At 40.9% G+C, this 18,101-nt stretch overlaps 1 protein-coding gene across 1 annotated transcript in view; it reads right to left on the bottom strand.

Moving 5' to 3' along the window:
* Window positions 1–966: 966 nt before the first annotated feature.
* The window catches only part of LOC132566595 (cytochrome P450 4B1-like), a 67,256-nt gene continuing 50,121 nt past the window's right edge, over window positions 967–18,101 (bottom strand). Inside the window, exons 9-12 of the mRNA XM_060231779.1 lie at window positions 12,083–12,216; window positions 10,790–10,854; window positions 6,532–6,614; window positions 967–1,484 (exon numbers count right to left, since the gene is read on the bottom strand). Of these exons, the coding sequence (XP_060087762.1) occupies window positions 1,313–1,484; window positions 6,532–6,614; window positions 10,790–10,854; window positions 12,083–12,216 (454 nt within the window). The 3' untranslated portion in view covers window positions 967–1,312. The remainder of the gene's footprint in view (window positions 1,485–6,531; window positions 6,615–10,789; window positions 10,855–12,082; window positions 12,217–18,101) is intronic.

Here is an 18,101-nt window from a genome sequence, read left to right as displayed (position 1 = left end):
AGAAATGAGAGGATCACATATCCAACAGCTGCCTCAACATCTGCATAAGGCAATCACTCTTATCTTAGGCATGGTTCCTGACTGACTGCCCAAGCTTTTGTCAAACGGAACTCCAGACAAAGGATGGTGCCAGCCAGAGGAGCAAGAAGAGGAAGACCAGTTTTAATCTAGAGCCAGAGCTATTGCGTAGATCGGGTGTCACCTTAGGTATCAATTCGACCCTCTATTGTCACTTTTAGATAAGGTTGTATAGCTTGTTTTAATCTCCTCTGCCCGCGTCTTACCCAAAACTGTCACTTTGGAGCCTCCCCTTTTTCTGAGGTAATGTACTATGTGGTACAACATCATGCCCCATCTGACCTTGTGTCATAAGCCCCTGGACTCCTACCCCCTAAGGGTTCAAGGTAGTCCTTATAACCTCTGACCCAAGGTCTCACAGGGGTGCATCCGACAGTACCCCTAACCTGCTGTTTAGATACGCCCCCGATACCTGATCAGTTGAGGGTCCCTCCCCCATCTCCCTTATTCATCATCACTGGAGCCTTCCTCAAAGACTATGATGGGTAATTATCACCCTGTTTGTCCATCCTCGTGTTACCTCTGTATATTTCTCTCTGTTTTCTTAGGTCTGTATGTGTGATATATGTATCCAGTACCATGTATGTGTGTTCTATATTTTTCTATAATAAAAGCATAATTATTTTACTTAATTAGTGTCCCTTGTCAATTTAGTAAGAGTTTCTGGAAGTAGTATCCTGTATACATAGATTCTGAATCCCGTTGAACCATAGTTGCCCACCTGTTAATTCCCCAACCTCCATTTGAGGGCAATTTGGTTTACAAAAGCTAAGCAGGGTTGGTCCTGGCTAGTATTTGGATGGGAGACATGCCGATCATTGGGTAAGATATTTTATTGGACTGATGTAATTGTCCCCACTGCATTGTATAACTGCTTACGTAATGACATTTTCTGCTTTTTCATGTATGCTTTATTTCAGATTTTTGCAATCCTAGTTGTATTACATTTCCTATTAGATGTCTCATTCTACTAACTGCATTGGTTGGTATTGTATAATCCACCTTAAAAAGTTACTTGGCAGTCTGACTGTTTGAAATGGAATTTGGATGAAGGTGTCCTTATCACAGTTGTAACTGTCCTGTAGCATTGCCCATGCTTTCATGAATGCTCATAATAATAAATAAAATGCAGACCATGGTTCTAAACTTCAAAACACTGCCAAATGATTTTATGGAAACATTCTGTAATAGGTCTCCTTTCCAGATCATGATTATTTCTCCTCCTGTTTCAGGATCATATCACTTTCTTCAAGGTAAGATGTATACCGTTGTGGGCACGTAGGATAATCTGAGGTATGGGAATGGGAGGAAGTTTAGCAGGATCAGGTATGAGTTCAAATCTAAGCAAAGTCAAGGCAAGGACCACTTTCATCTCAATCATGGCAAACTGCTGACCAATACAGTTTCTGAAAGGACAAATAGACATATTTACAAATGAGAATATCTGTTAGAAGACTCCTTTGCAGCCCTTGTCCTTCTTCAAGATCTACACAAACTACAATTTGGGATTATTCATTTCAGATATATTCATTAAAGGGAATCTAGTGGGATTATATATAAATATTGCTTCAACAGCTAGCTATTATTGCATTATTTAGAATTACGTACTGGCAAGAGCATGAAAATTTACTGGCATCATCTTTATAACAGACCCACATAAATACCATTTATCATTTAAGTTATTAACAACACAAGTTCCTTCCATTTTGTGAATTAAGCAAATGAAATTTTCCCCTTAAGCACTAAAATAGATGTTTAAGACTCCCCCCAATGTTTTAACAAAAAAAATTGTGATGAGCAAGGAATATATTTCTGACATGGAGAGCTTTTTAATAGGAAAAAACCAGCAGGAACTCATTTGTATATTAGGCCACACCCCTGATTTCAAGCCAGCTGGAACTGCGTTCCTGTGCATTCCTACTCAAAAAAAGCTCTGCTGACAGGATCAGTAGAAGTTTGAGTTCTGTCTTAATTTACAATAAATTACCCAATCCTCATTTAATAAAGAAATTGTAAGTACAATAGGCCAGCACAGTGCAGTGGTTAGAGTGGTCTGACTAGGATACGGGAGACTCCGATTCAAATACTGTGGAAGCTTTCTGGGCCTGTCATTCTCAGTATAAACTACTTCATAGGATGGTTGCTGAGAGGATAAAATGGAGGAGAGAAGAAATAATGTTAAAAACTCCTTTGAGTACCCACTGTGAAGAAAACTAAGGTAAAATCTACTTTTCCAACTCTACTTTTCTATGTTAAGTGTAAAGTCATGTATATCTGGGCAAAAAAATCCCAACTTCACATGTACACTGATGCGATCTAAACTCACAGCAACAAACCAAGAAAGGGATTTAAGAATGCTAGTGTTGACTCAGTGTGTGGCTGCTTTGAAAAAGGCAAATTCTTTGCTAGTCATAATTAGAAAAGGAATAGAGAATAAAACAACTGCCATCATATTGCTTTTTTATATATCTATAATGAAACCACACTTATTTATACCCTCCAGTATTTATACCCTCCAATACTGTGTCCAGTTCTGGTCACCTCATCTGAAAAAGGGATACTGTAGAGCTTGAAAAAGTGTAGAAAAGAGCAGCTAAAATGATCAAGGGGTAATCCACAGAAGCTGAAGTACTTCATAATTTCATCATTCAAATTGTGGACCTGGCTGCCACAAGATATGGTGAGGGCTGCCAACTTGGAAAACTTTAAAAAAGGAGTAGAAAATTCATGGAAAATGGGGTTATTAATGGCTACTAGTCACAATGACCACTAGCCATAGGGTTGCCAAGTCCTCTTTGTCCCTGGGGGACATTCACCCGAAATTACATCACTCGGAAGTGATGTCATTGTGCTGGCGATGCCACACATGGCCACTCTAGGCGTTTCTGGGAAAACTCTATGGTTTTCCCAGACACTCTAGTCATTTGGGAGGGGGGAAACTCTATGGTATCTACTATACCATAGAGTTTTCCCTCCCAAATGGCTAGAGCATCTGAGAAAACCATAGAGTTTTTCTGAAAACGTCTAGAGTGGCCATATGCGGCATCGCTGCCGTGATAACATCACTTCTGGGTGACGTCATCACGCCAGCGACGTAGGGGGAGGTTCCCCCCACTGGCCCTAGCCAGTTTCAGGCAGCTGCCCTTTCAAGGACAACCTCTGCCAGAGCTCTGGCTGACCCAAGGAAATTCCAGGAGGTACAAGTGTTAGTACCTAACCCAATGCTCTCCATCTCTGCTGTGGGAATAAAACAGACACAGTCATGGATGTCATGTTTCCTCTTTATTTGCCACTAGAGGAATCCAGACTTTTTCATTTTCTGCTGCTATAGTGAATGGGCCACCAACCTATGTGGCCTCAAGATTATCACATGGTTTTTGTGAGTCTGATAATATACCTTGTGATATATGTGTTGTCTATTTGATTGTTTGTTGTTAAGGTTTTGAGTTATTAAGTTTCAGTAAATGAATTCAGAGATATTTATATTAATGTGCATGGTCTGTCTATGTTTCACTTAAAGAACCTATGAACACCGCAACTAAAAGTGGATTACAAAAAGAATTCTATTAGAATCCCAGCACCTCTTGATCATGATGCTGGAGGATGAGAAGGTGACTCTTCCTCCTGGGCTGTTTCCATGAGCTACACCTAGACTGCTTTTAGCTTCAGTAGGGAAAAATATAGCTATCTTTATTGTGTATATCTTTTCCCTTCTAGAACTGAAAGTAGCCCAGTGGGACTTTTTGATCAGAGAACCATACCATACCTCCTAACTGCTTCTTAGAATCAAAATACACAAGGAATTTACTTATGGAGCTCTTTCATGTGTACTAGGATACTATTTATCGCTTAGAAATTGGGAGGGGGGGAGTTGAATGATGCCCTTTGAGCACAAAATGGTTGAGGAAATACTTGATTTCTTACTTTGTGTCAATATAGTTTAAAGGAGAATTCATGGAGGAGAGGTCCATCAGTGGCAGTTAGCTTGGGTAGCTAAATGTACCTCCAGATTTGGAGACAGTATACCACTGGATCCTGTTGCTGTGGGGAAGCAGTAGGAGAAGGTTTTGGCCTCTGTATCCTTGCTGTGGGCTTTCTGGGGTATCTGGTTTGGCCACTGTGGAAAACAGGATGTTAGACTAAATTGATTATTGGTCTGCAATGCTTGTTTATGTTCTTGTGTAGAATGATATTTCTGTGAAGCAGTTTGTGGTGGTGGAAAGTGCTATGGAGTTGCAACCAATTTATGGATTCAAGCCAAGAGACTAACTGAGGTGGTTTGTCATTACTTGCCTTTTTATAACAACCTGGCCTTCCTTGGTGGTTTCCCATCCAAGTACTAACCAGGGCTGACCCTGCTTAGCTTCCAAGCTCTGGCAAGATCTGGCTAGTTTAGGCCATCTAGGTCAATGCAAAGCTGTTTGTAACAGGACACACAAAAATATTAAAATAAGGAGGATCATTTTACTTTACTAACTTTAGCAGAGCTAACTGGTAGATTTAGTGGAATTCTACATGAGCAAAAAGAGCCCCATGGCGCAGAGTGGTAAAGCTGCAGTAATGCAATCCAAAATCTCTGCTCACAACCTGAGTTTAATCCCAGCAGAGGCTGAGTTCAGGTAGCCAGCTTGAGGTTGACTCAGCCTTCCAGCCAAGGTCGGTAAAATGAGTACCCAGCTTGCTGGGGGGAAAGTGTAGATGACTGGGGAAGGCAATGGCAAACCACCTGGTAAAAAAAGTCTGCCGTGAAAATGTTGTGAAAGCAACATTGCCCCAGAGTCAGAAATGACTGGTGCTTGCACAGGGGACTTTACCTTTTTTTTTACATGAGCAAAGGTGGAACTCAGATTGTTGAATCTATTTCACATTTGCTGTTTTCCTGTAAAATGTCTGCTGAGCAAAGAATGAATACTTTAGCTCCACTTATGGCTGCCTTTCTGGTCTGCTCTGTGGATTACCATCTGCTAAATCTCCTACGGACTATATTATTGAGAATAAACTGAAACTTTCAGGGGTCTCTGGCATAGGCTTGCCTTGCTAATTGGTGATGGGGAGTTTATCTTTCTCAAATATGCTATTATAAATTTTAGAAATAAATATTTTAATTTATTTAAATTACTTATATCCCCTCCTTTCTTCTCAGAACTGAAGGCAGTTAACAATAATGTAAAATCAGTTTTATAAGAGAAATATTAAAAACAGATATAAAAATATTAAGTACTTATCTAAAAGCACCTTATTCCTTCCACCAGCAGATATCGCCCCTCAGCTAGGCTCAGACTGCCCCAATTATTTATTTTTTTACTTCATGTATACCCTATCTTTCTTCCCAGTGGGGACCAAAGTGGATTACATTGTTTCCTTCTCCATTTTTTCTTCACAAGTCTGTAGACTAGGTTAGGCTGAGAATATGTGATTGGTCCAAGGTCACTCAGCAAGCTTCCATGGCTTCCCAGATCCTAGTCTGACATTCTGATCCTTACAGCATCCTGGCTGTTCTCTGTTTTGCAACCTTGCTGGAAAGCTGGGAAGGTAGTAACTCCCCTCTCCCCTTAACTCTCCACCCCACTGTTCGACATATTTTCATCAAATTTTCAATATAAATTTGTTCTCCTAGGACACTAGTTGACTCCATGAATAACTGTATCATCTTTAGATGCCTCCATTAAAAGGAATACGTCCTGATTAATGCAACCTGATCAAAATAGTCCTGCTTCTTTAACATCATACAGGACATGGCTAAATTCAATGTCATTGATAGTCTCTGAATCAATTCTAATGGGACTGTAAACCATTCCTGAGAATCTGAGATGCTTTTCACTTTTAGTTTACTTATTGTGGTCATATTTTGTACAACGGAGCACAATCATCACTGAAACAGTGAAGATACATGAGATTCCAGGAATACTGAGAGCCCTGACTTCATTGCCAGAGAAAGTTGTCCACAAAGATCTGACAAGGATCCCCTTGTTTTGTCCCAGTATTTATTTTATTTTATTTTTTATTACCTTAAATTTCTATCCCACCCTCTCTGCAAGCAGATTCAGGGTGGCTAACAGTCAGTTCAGACATCTATATTTACAATTTAAAACCAATAAAATATAATTAAAAATTACAATTAAAACACTATTTGCATGAAAAACTATATATATTTATTTAGACAGTGTCTGGATTGATTTAGACAATGAACTTGCCATCTATAACACACAAATATATGCTGTGACAGGTGTTATTATGCCTCCCTATTGAATGGCTTGTGGCGGGGGGAAGAGACCACAGCATGCTGCCTAGCAATTAATTTATATGTAGCCACTATTCCAAAAATAGCCATCTAAACTCATACTATACTGAGGTTTCAAAATCTGCTATGCTAATTCAGTGCTTCTAGATAAACTGGCATTAACTTTGACCATGAGGTTTAATATCTCAAAGCCCACAACATATGAATTTTACCTTGGTCCAGCAGAGAAAGGCAGAAAGGCATGAGTATCTCTGCTTGATATGTTCTCAGGAGTAAACCTCAGAGGATCAAACACCTAAAACAAAGAATTCAGATCCATTGTTTTTTTAACAACCTAGTTTAACTACTGTTTAGCTACTGCCGCTACTGCTATTGATAATAGAAGGGACTTTTGTATTCTTTCCTGGATTCCATAAAAATGGCTTATTCTGACATTGAGCAAAGGCTGTTAATGTTGCTACAATCTGAACAAGCTTTTGTCAAAGTTACTTGGATTAATTTCATTTGGTGTGGTCTGTGGACAATTATGAACAAGTTTCGTGGAAGTGTGCAACCAGCTTGACCCTTAACCATTCTAGCTTGTTATATTTGCCACTAGAGACTGTAGGACTGGGTATTTATTTATTTATTTATTTATTTATTTATATTAAGATTTATACCCCGCCCTTCTCACCTAAGTGTCTCAGGGCGGCTTACAGCATAATAATTCAAACAACTTCAGTTTAAAACATTTAAAAATACAATTAAACCATAAATTAATAAAAACAAGATAGAATAAAACCGGCGGCCTATAGATACATTTTGTTCCATCCAAGATATTTTTTCATTGTCAGTTAATGTCATAGGCCTGCCGGAAGAGGACTGTCTTACAGGCCCTGCGGAATTGCCCTAGATCCCGCAGGGCCCGCACCTCTTCCGGCAGCTGGTTCCACCAATAAGGTGCCGTTATTGAGAAGGCCCGATCCCTGGTGGATTTTAGACGGGCCTCCTTTGGCCCGGGGACTACCAACAGGTTTTGTGAACCTGAGCGTAGTACTCTCTGGGGAACGTGTGGGGAGAGACGGTCCCTAAGGTAGGCAGGTCCTAGGCCATATAGGGCTTTAAAGGTAATGACCAACACCTTGTACCGGACTCGGAATATTACTGGCAGCCAGTGCAGACCCTGGAGCCCCGGCCGAATGTGCTCCCGTCTTGGGAGCCCTAATAACAGCCGGGCAGCAGCGTTCTGCACTAACTGCAGTTTCCGGGTCCGGCACAAGGGTAGCCCCATGTAGAGGGCATTACAGTAGTCCAGCCTCGAGGTGACCGTAGCATGAATCACTGTTGCCAGGTCGTCACGTTCCAGGAAGGGGGCCAACTGCCTCGTCCGCCTAAGATGAAAAAAAGCGGACTTGGCAGTGGCTGCTATCTGAGCCTCCATCGTCAATGAAGGCTCCAACAGCACCCCCAGGCTCTTGACCCTGCCCGACGCTGTTAACGGAGCGCCGTCAAAAACTGGCAGGGGGATTTCCCTTCCCGGGCCGCAGCGACCCAAGCAAAGGACCTCTGTCTTCGCCGGGTTCAGCTTCAGCCCGCTCAGCCTAAGCCACCTAGCCACTGCCTGTAACGCCCGGTCCAGATAGGGAGATAGCAACTGGCTTCCTTAAAGAATGGTGTAGTGCTAACTCTTGAAGGATGCTGTCATGAAACTTCTGAAGAAGCCATTGCTAGACCAAAACAAGTTTAATTATGTGTGGATGGCTATTTAGTTCTAGGCATACTTTGAGGAAATTGATTCTCTAGATGCATTTAACCTAGCTTCAAATATCTTCTGGGGACTAAAATGGCCTCAGTTGCTCTAACCTTCACTTGGAGAAGACAGTGGCAGTTTTTGATACCATCTCCCTTCTGGCAGCCTTTGGCACTATCAACCATGGTATCAGTTCCTGAAGGTGATGTTGGCTGTGTGTATGTTGGTGTTGAATTTCATGGTTTCTTTACTATAAAGTCCTGCAGGGTTCAGTCTTGTTCCCTACTCTATGTATATCACCTGAATGGAGGTGGTTCGCAATCAGAGACTGGACTTTTTCTCTTGTGAAGCCTCAGTTGCAAAATACCTTCTCCATAGAAATGTTACTATTTAGGAGTCTTGTGAACACTTTTTTTGGCCATGTGCTCTATCTATCTATCTATCTATCTATCTATCTATCTATCTATCTATCTATCTATCTATCTATCTATCATCCATCTATCTATCTATCATCCATCCATCCATCCATCCATCCATCCATCCACACTGCTATTGCCTTAGGCAGAAGTTAGAATGAAAAATTATTTTAAAAGACCTTACTCGGTACTATTTCACTTACATGTGATTATTGTGCCTATGAATTTTGCCACTGAGAGGGTGACACAATCATTTGTACCCAATAGTAGCATCCTCCCCCAATCCTTTTCAATGCAAAGGAATCAATCTCAGGTTGTGAACAGAGAGTCAGACTGCAGAAAGGGGTGACTGAATTAGCCCTTTAACTAGTTGGATACAGGGCAGTCCATAATCACATTTGATAGTTTCAATTTTATCATATGAGTATCTGCATGCTTTATTAAAGTATGATGACTGGGGAAGGCAATGGCAAAACACCCCATAACAAAAAGTCTGCCAAGAAAGCATCGTGATGTGACGTCACCCCTTGGGTCAATAATGACTCAGTGCTTGCACAGGGGACTACCTTTACCTTTTACTCTAGTATATCTGCTCTCCAAAACCACCAAGCGAAGAGGGTTCATTCTTACCCAAGTAAAAGCTCTTCTGAGATTTGGGACTATCAATTGATAAAAATATTTTGGCAATTGCATAAGGAGGGCAATTCCCAAATGGAGTGATGAACATACCCTGCATACGCTAACAGAGGCACTTGTAATATCCAACTTCTTTAACACCTTTATTTGTTTTATAATATCTTTAGTTTCTGTATTCTTAATCATATCATTTATTATTTCTAGGCATTTGATTTTCTTTTTCAGTAGTTGGTTCCATTGGCTAAAATGTTTATCTGCCTGTATGTCCAAGTAGAGTAGATCCTCCTTCAGATTTTAAAACCTTTACTCTGAAGAGAAATGCTTTATTCCAAGCCCTAGCTTCCATCGATAATTTGCCTAGTTCTGGTCTCAGTGCTATGCCCAAGACACATCTGGGAGTAGTCAATAAACATTGGAATATGTCATACTGGATGGAATCCATTTTTTCTGAAGCCACCTGAATCCAAATTTCTGTGCTGTACAGGAATAGGTTTAGAATCTTAGTATTAAATACCTTTAAGGCCAAGGGGACAAATTCACCTCCCATTTAGTAGAAGTATTTTACAATTGTCCTCTCTACTCTCAAGGCTTGCTATATCCAAGTGTATTTTCCATGTAAGAGATGCTTCAAAGTGCATTCCCAGATAGTTAAACTGATTGACCTTTTCCATAGGTTGTCCTGCTATGTCCCATTTTAAGATTTTTCCCTTTTTCCTTTTGGTGAATACTATGATCTTAGATTTCACCACATTATAGATAAGCCCTTATTATAACAATAAAGCATAATTTTTAAAAACCAGTTTCAGGCGGCTCATTATTAATCTAGACATTATCACTGCATCATCAGCATGCATAAGGATTGGACCTTCATGCTTAGATAAATATGGAAGATGACATACTTCCTTCAGGAGACAGGGTATGAAGTCATTTATATATAAAATGAACAACTGGAGCAAAAGTAAACATCCCTGATTGATTCCTTTGTCTAGGATAAACAGCTCTGATAGCTGTCCTAACTCCCTGCATCTAACCCAGGTGGAGTGATGCCCATATATTTAAAAATTTAATTGATGAACTTCAGAACTTTGACCACTGAAACTGCTTTATGATTAAGATACTAAATGAATGTTCTATTTATGATTTAATTTTATTTAATTTATTTTAAATGTTTCTATCCTGCTTTTCTCCCAGAATCAGACTCAAAGCTGTACTAGTTTTGGTGTTGAACTGGTTTTAGCTTGATCTCAACTGTTACTTGCATTCATATTTTGCACTTCAAGGTTGCTGTTGTATGCATTCCACTGCTATGCAAATTTTTGCGATTTTATAAATTGTATTAAATTATTATTTTTGTGTCTTTTAATGGAATTTCATATTTATGAAATTTGCTGTAACTTGCCTTGGCATTCATATAGAGAGGCAGAAAACAAATGCCCAAAACAAAGTTTCGCCCATGGGACATTTCAAACTACTGCCTTTTTTTTAATGAACTGCCATTTGTACTATTCATAAATGCCAACTAGGCTTTTGGAAGAAGGAGGGTTGGGGTAGCCAATACAGTTTCTCAGCAGTGTACATGAAAAGCCTATTTTTACAGAGAGAATGGTGCCCAGCAATAACTTTGCTCTAGCAGACTGAAACAGCATTACTGCATCATATGAATATGGTTACATTGACAAAATAGCATACCTCTGGCTCTTTCCATACATTGGGGTTCCTGTGCATCAGATGAAAGCTTACTGCTACCCAAGAGCCTAGGAAGCAATCATTGTGGGAAAGGGGACAAGTTAAGCATGACCTGGAATGTCAGCAACCACTCTTATAGACCCAAACATGTATAGTTTATGTTCATGTTGGTAAGATTGGGATAAATACTATGTGTTAAGATAGGTCTGAGATGCTTGAGTTCATGCTTCCTTCCACTGAGAATTTAGATTGCATCCTGAATTCCTTTAGGAGTAATGATCAACTGCTTAAGGGCTTTTGCTGTTTGCTATTGGCATCAACAGTAAATTCACAAAGTATATAGTCTCTTAAATACTTCTGTTCCACTGAATTTACTGAACTGCATGTCCAACTCATTGTTGGTAGTAGGACTGTATAGCAGTCATAAAAGAAAATGAATCAACAGATGACAAGGCTGCAGATTATTGGACACATTGTAAGGATTGCCCATGTACAGAAAATCTGCTCTGTCTCCCTTGCAGGCGCTAGTGAAGATGGTAGCAAATTACATTACATGTATGCTATATGGAGAGGTTTGCAAAAGTCTACAGGGCAATAAGAACATTTATTTAGAAATGAGATCACTGGGGCTTATTCCTTAATAAATGTGTTTAAGATTGCAGCCATAGTACCACTTTGAATATGTCCTCACTTTTGCAATGGTATTTAAGCTACTTAAAATTGATTCTTCTCCACTTGAGGTAGGGCTTTTTTTGTAGATAAAGCCCAGCAGGAATTCATTTGCATATTAGGCCACACCCCTGCCATCACCGCAAGTGCCTTCACCTGTTAAGTAAGTTACTTTCCACTTATTAGCACATAACAGTACAGTGCCATCAGCTGCATTTTGGGGGGAGTGTTCTCACACAACCCAAAGAAAGACCTTGTTTTACCCCCCCCCCCCCCCCCGCAAACATGACTGGAGAGAGAGAGCCACACGCGGCCGAGTGAGCAGTGTCAGGCCTGGCTTCTCCCAGGAGGGGAACTCATGGGCAGCTTTGTATCCCTCACTTTCTTCGCAAGCCTGTTGGAGGCTGGAGGTGGCAGAAAGGACAAAGCACACAATCTGGGAACAAGTGGCTGCCTAGTGCTTTCCTTCTGCTGGAGACCTTTTTTTGAGTCAGAACCTGGGCCAACCCAGCTGGAATTGCGTTCCTGTGCATTCCTGCTCAAAAAAAGCTCCGACATGGGGTACGAGTGGATCTAGATTTCTAGAAACAAGTTTTGGCTACAAAAGTAGAAGAGACCCAAACAAACCTTCTTGTAAGGTCCGCCCATCAAAAAATCTAATGGGTTTGCTGAGCTGTCGAGACACTCCTGGTACCGGAGGGTAAAGGCGAAGGCTCTCTTTAATGCACATAGTACAGTAAGTCATCTTACTGAGGTCATCCCTGGAAAATTCAAAGACAGGTAAGCCAATAAAGTAGTGAAATTCCACCAGAGATATTCACATAGGCAGCATTTTCAGCCAAAACTGTACATGGTGCATGATCCTTGTTTCTGCTATTAACCGATATTGATCTTCTCTTCATTTACTTCACTTCTCTTCATTTACTTTCACTCTTCTGCATGGAGTTCTCTGAAGTCGGCTTTGAGCAAGGGCCCAAACCCATGTGTGGGACTGCACAGAGACCACGAAGAAGATCCTGACCTGGTAACCCCTCCCATGGTGTGCTCCATTACACAGACACTTCTCTCCCCCTCCCCTAAATTATGTCTTGACTGCAAGTTTGATTGTGAACTTGTTACTGGACTTGAGTTTGGCATATGGTATAGTTTGACTCTTGTCTTCATTCCAATGGGGGGACATGGCTACATTGCTCCCGTGTCACTAGGGGGCATTCTTTGCTCCCTCCCATTTTTTCTTTTAAAAAACTGTTTAATGGTAGAATGACACACATCCACAGCTTGTTAACTTGGTGGTGCAAAAGAATGGTGTAATAGAAGACAAGAAACTTATGGGTTCCCTCCCACCCTGCTTTAGCCAGTGGAAAAGGCACATGGGTGACTGAGAAAAGGTTGCCAACCTTCAGATGGAGCCTGGAGATCTCCCACTATTACACGTGATAAGCAGATGACAGGGATCAATCCTCTGTTGTCTGGATATCGTCTCTGGAGCAAATGGCTGCTTTAGAGGGTGAACTCTATGGCATTGCAACCTGCTGAGGTCCCTCCCCTCCCTACATCCCACCATTCCTAAGTTCCACACCTGAAATCCCCAGGCATTTTTAACCCATATTTGGTAACCCTAGTTCCAATGTCACACATGCCACTTTCAGCAAAAACTGGAAGTGATGTCATGTCATTGAAGGGATGCTCTGGGATTTGCAAAAATTATGGTAAAACTATATCTAAAGAGTGACCTCCAATAACCCTCCTGGTGTCCCTTCAGGTTTTACAGGTTTGCTGCTGGTTTTAATTCTCTCTCAGACTGCCTTTCTCTGTTTTCTCTCTCTTCTTCCCTTTTCTCTTCCTCTTAGAAAAAGGCAACTGTTTCAGAGTCAGGAAGAGACAGACTCTCAGAAATTCTATTATAGCACAGCAATCAAACTCAGAATAGTTTTTTTTTAATAACTATGTACAAGTTTGCACTGGTTCCCTGCAGGGAATTAGACCCAACAGAAGCCAAGGGGCTATCCTGGAATACACCCTAATTTCTTTCCCAGAGATCTCTACAATGAATCAGTCATAGTCTCCTCCATTTTCCCCTCGCAAATCCCTCTGCTCCTTTGGACTTTCATATGGCCCCCACTTCTCTCACCCCACACATCTCAGGTATCAAAATCAGTCCAGTTTCTAGTACCTGGACTGATGTTGTAGTCAATTTTTTTATTAAGTTTCATACAGGGAAAATTTAAGGGTTGTGGGGAAAGAGTAAGGGAAAGAATACAAAAAAAAAGAAAGATTACAATTATTTCTAGTTTAGAAGGAGAAAAAGTATATAGTTCTTTATACCTGCAAGTATTCAGAATTATTACATAAGTATTACCTTAAGACTCTACAAACATTTTGTGACCTTTAGTATTTTTATAAAATCGTACTGTTTTGCAAAGTATTTAATAACAAACTCCAAATTTATATCTGTCATATTATAAAGGCAGATCGAAATATCCTTAATCTCTAAAACAAAAATGGAAAGGAAGGAAAAGAGCAAGAAATTCTGGTCTTCAATACAAGTTTATTAACCACCAATATAGAGCAGCTCCAGCTGTGTTCCTTTATCTGAGTTAAAAGCAAGGAAGTTTCAAGGCTAAAGATAAGGGGAAATAATTCTAATTAATCAAGAGAAAACTCTAAGTTGAAAAGTTCAATTGTAATGTGTATGCTCTATGAGCTAGTACAGATGCTTTTGCAGACCCTGTTTGGAAAATTAGCTCATTTTTCTGAATATGGAATGTATATTTTAAAAGCCAACCAATAAAGGAAGAGAGCAAAAGGAGATAACTATTCTTAATTGTCTTTACAACTTTCACGCTAGGTAGAGAAGGAATTTTCCACTAGGTAAGCGGGTTTACTTCAATCACAGCAGATTCATCTTGCTAGATTTCCTGGAAATTAAGAGAATAGTGGATTAATTTGTTGGTAAATATCTTGGTGCATGGGGATTTAATAAAAAAGATTTATCTTCATTAGCTATTCAGAAAGGAGCAAATGTGTTCAATGTAAATGTACGTTTTCCCTTTTTTCCCCCTTCCACATACCTTTGTGTGTGTGTGTGTGAGAGAGTATATGTATAATTTTAACTAAAGTATTTGGGCAGCCCAATCCAGACATACATGGTGGCCAGCCGCTCATTGGCTTCCAAAGGGGAGACGTTACGCCATGCTTGGAGGGGGGAAGCGGCCTGACAAGCGAGAGAGAACCTGTCACCATGGTGATTCCACCCAGGTGCACACCATTGGCCCACTGCCAAGGCGGGGGTGGGGGAGGTGCAGGCTCGCGCGGGACCACGGGATTGGCCAGCCCGTTGCACATGACCGGGTGAGGGAGCGGAAAGCCCGCGCCTGAGAGGCCGTCAATCCCCCCACTCCCTCCCACTGTCAGAGACTCTGTCAATGGCAGGCAGATGGGCAGAGGCATGCGCCGACAAGAAGTGCCAAGTACAGGAGTTCACTGTCCTAGACAGCAGCTGGAATGTGTGTCTGGGAGCAGCCAAACCAAGTCTAAAAGACATGCCCTGGGGCTCCCCCCCCAGTGTAGCCCTGCTGTCACCCCCTATCTGCAAGGAACACTTCTCCTGGGGGCCGCAGAACTCAGAGTGCGAGCCACTAGGCATGCATCCACTTCAGCGAGCCCCCCTCCAGTGCCCAGCGCACAACAGCCCTGTGTGGTCAGGTAGGCCATCAGCCCGGGCAGGCTGAGGAGTGGCACCCCCCTCCCCTGTCCAGCCATGCGGGGGGCAGCATGGCAGCTCATAGCCCATCCCCCCCCCAAGAACCAAGTCTGCTCACCCTCCCAGGCATTCCCTTGGAGATGCCATTGGCGGGGGGGGGGCGGTTGCCCCAGGAACATGCAGCAGATGCCAAACAGGAGAGACAACAGAGGGCACAGCTCAGACTTTATTTTTCCAGAGCAGTGTGCAACAATCTCCCTGGAGTTATACTATATTGTATTGTACTGAAAGTCCCATTTCTGCTTATTTAATTTTATACCAGATCAGTTCATATATGCATACTCATTCCAATTTCTTCTATCTGAAATAATAGTTACTAAGACGGCAGAACTTCTGGCTGGCTGCACTCTCCTCTCTCTCCTGATACTCCCTTTGGATAATATACAATTGCACTGAAATTAAGGCATTGTTTTGCATGTACTGTGCAAGGTCTGTGATGGGAGGAACTAAAGGAAAAAAAGGTGGTAAAAATCCTCCAAACAGACAACTAACAAGGTGTCTTAGTCAGAAGACGAGTTGCAGCTGCTCTCCTTAGAGAAAATGGCGTTGGGAGGAATGAGTCCAGATACAAGTTTCCAAACAATGATAATGAACGTTCTGAAATGAAAAATGAGTTTAGCCAAGGCATTGACAATTTAGAGGGGGAGATTGGATACTTAAAAACAGAACTGGGGAAACTCCATGAAGCTGTTGAACCAATGCAGAAGAAGTTTGAACACCTGATGACCACAATGAAGGATACAGAATTAAAAGCAGAAATGGCTTCACAAGAATTAAAAAAAAAAAAAAAAACAGCAAAAGATTTGAAAGCAATGAAAGTCTTTGAAATGTGGGCAAAGAATAAAATTATATTAAAAAGGTAAGGTAGTCCCTGTGCAAACACCAGTCATTTCCGACTCTGGGGTGACATCACATCATGACGTTTTCATGGCAGACTTTTTACTGGGTGGTTTTACAGAACATAAAACCAAGAGAATGCAAAGCTAAAATCAGAGGCATTTCAAAGAATTTCTCACCAGAAGATTTGTGTATGTCCTTAAATGGCTGGCTCTTATCTCTGCTTGGAATAACAGCTGTAAATCAAAAGGTAATGACAACAGCTTTTCATCTGCCTTTGTCAAAAAACACCCCAATAGAAGCGACTCAAGATCACAGAATCATAGAGAATCATAGAATCATAGAGTTGGAAGGCACCTCTAGGGTCATCTAGTCCAACCTCCTGCACAATGCAGGAAACTCACAAACACCTACCCCTACTAATAAGATATCTTAGTGGAATCTGTAGACATTCAGCAAAATAATAAATTACTTCAAATGGCAAGAAAAAAACAAGGATTGCAGTTGGCTGACAATGGTGCAGTTCTTTCCTGATTTACCTCCTGAAATTCTCACTTCATGAAGAAAATTACAAGGAGTGGCTGATAAACTCAAGAGGAATAATGTTAAATTTCGCTGGCTGCCTCTCAGGCACATTGTTGTGCATCTGGAAGGCAAAATTTATATGGCTTTTGATGAATTATCTGGACAGAAATTGTTAGCAGCATGTGCAAAAGTATAGAAGGCAGTGGGAAAAAATAGATAGTTTTGAATGTCTGTTAAGAATAATTTAGGGTGCAATTTTAAGATTAAAATGTTGGGAAAGATGTAAGGTCCTTCGTGTAATATTAAACAGAAAGGTTTTCTATGTAATATTAGTTATTAGTTTAAGGCTATTAAGCAATAGTAGCAATATTTTTAATATTTAGAAATGCAAAACAGATAGTTGGAAATACACATATTAAGTTTGGGTTGTAACATTGGGCATTTGGAGTAGAGAGGGGGAGCCTCCCCACAATAGCCTCTCTAACAGGAGGGAGGGTCCTTTTCCCACCCTGCCGAGTTCTCTCAGCTCCAGAATGAGAGCAGTCATTTGGTTTTCTTTCTTTTTTTTTCTTTATCTAGGTGAAGCTGACTTCTTGGAAGGCAAACAGAAGGGGGAAAATGTGATAACAGATAGTTAGTGGAAGAAAGTTTAATCTAGAAAGATATGGAAGTAATTAGGTTGATATTATTGTTATTAAGGTGATTAGGATAAAATTAAATAGAGGGAACTGAATTGTAATTAATGGGTGATAAAAGATTATAAGATTCAGAATAGAAAATGAATCTTGGTGAGTATAGGTGTATAAATTGTATGTGGATTAACTGAAGAATGTTTTCTGTTGTAAAATGCGGATGAATATTATTGTAGATTGATGGGGAAAGGTGATTGAAAATTAGTGTTAATGTTTGCCCTAGAATTTAATTCAATAAAAATTTCAGTGTAAAAAATATAAGTTGGTTCTTTTAAATTTGAAAGCCAATCATCTGTGGGGGTGGGTCTCAAGCCCTCCTCCCCCTCTTTCTGTACAGCCAAGCTTGGTATTGTAGTAAAAATTTAGCTGATGGGTAATATTTCAAAAGAGACTTACTTGCAAGATATATTTTCACTGATTGTAGCAGAAAAAAGCTCGAAATCAAGTTATTTTATTGCCAGTAGTCACAGTTTGGTGCCAATCAAAATGGAAATTGCAGCAGCGAGGCTTCAGGGCAGACAAAAAGTCCCAGGGTTCAGTTGCCACTGAGATCCCTGGATTTTGTCACTCCCCATGCTTCAGAGACTCCTCATCTGGGGTCTCTTTGGGTATCCAGATGTCCAGACCCCCTCAATCCATGCAATTGGGGGGGGGGGTCACAGGAGATGCGATTCCCCCCCCCCCCCCCCCGATCTGCCTGCGCCGAAGCCAGAACAAGAAGTGTAACTGGACTGGTGTTAAAGAAATGCAATCAATTTCAAGTATTTTCTGTAGTATCAAGAGAGGAGCCATAGCCAGGGGCCATGGGTGGAGGGCAGAAAGGACAGTA

The sequence above is a fragment of the Heteronotia binoei genome, chromosome 2 (genome assembly GCF_032191835.1).
Source record: "Heteronotia binoei isolate CCM8104 ecotype False Entrance Well chromosome 2, APGP_CSIRO_Hbin_v1, whole genome shotgun sequence".
In the NCBI taxonomy this organism is placed as follows: domain Eukaryota; kingdom Metazoa; phylum Chordata; class Lepidosauria; order Squamata; family Gekkonidae; genus Heteronotia; species Heteronotia binoei.
The sequence above is the reverse complement of the archived record's forward strand: the minus strand, read 5'-3'. Positions and strand labels throughout refer to the sequence as shown.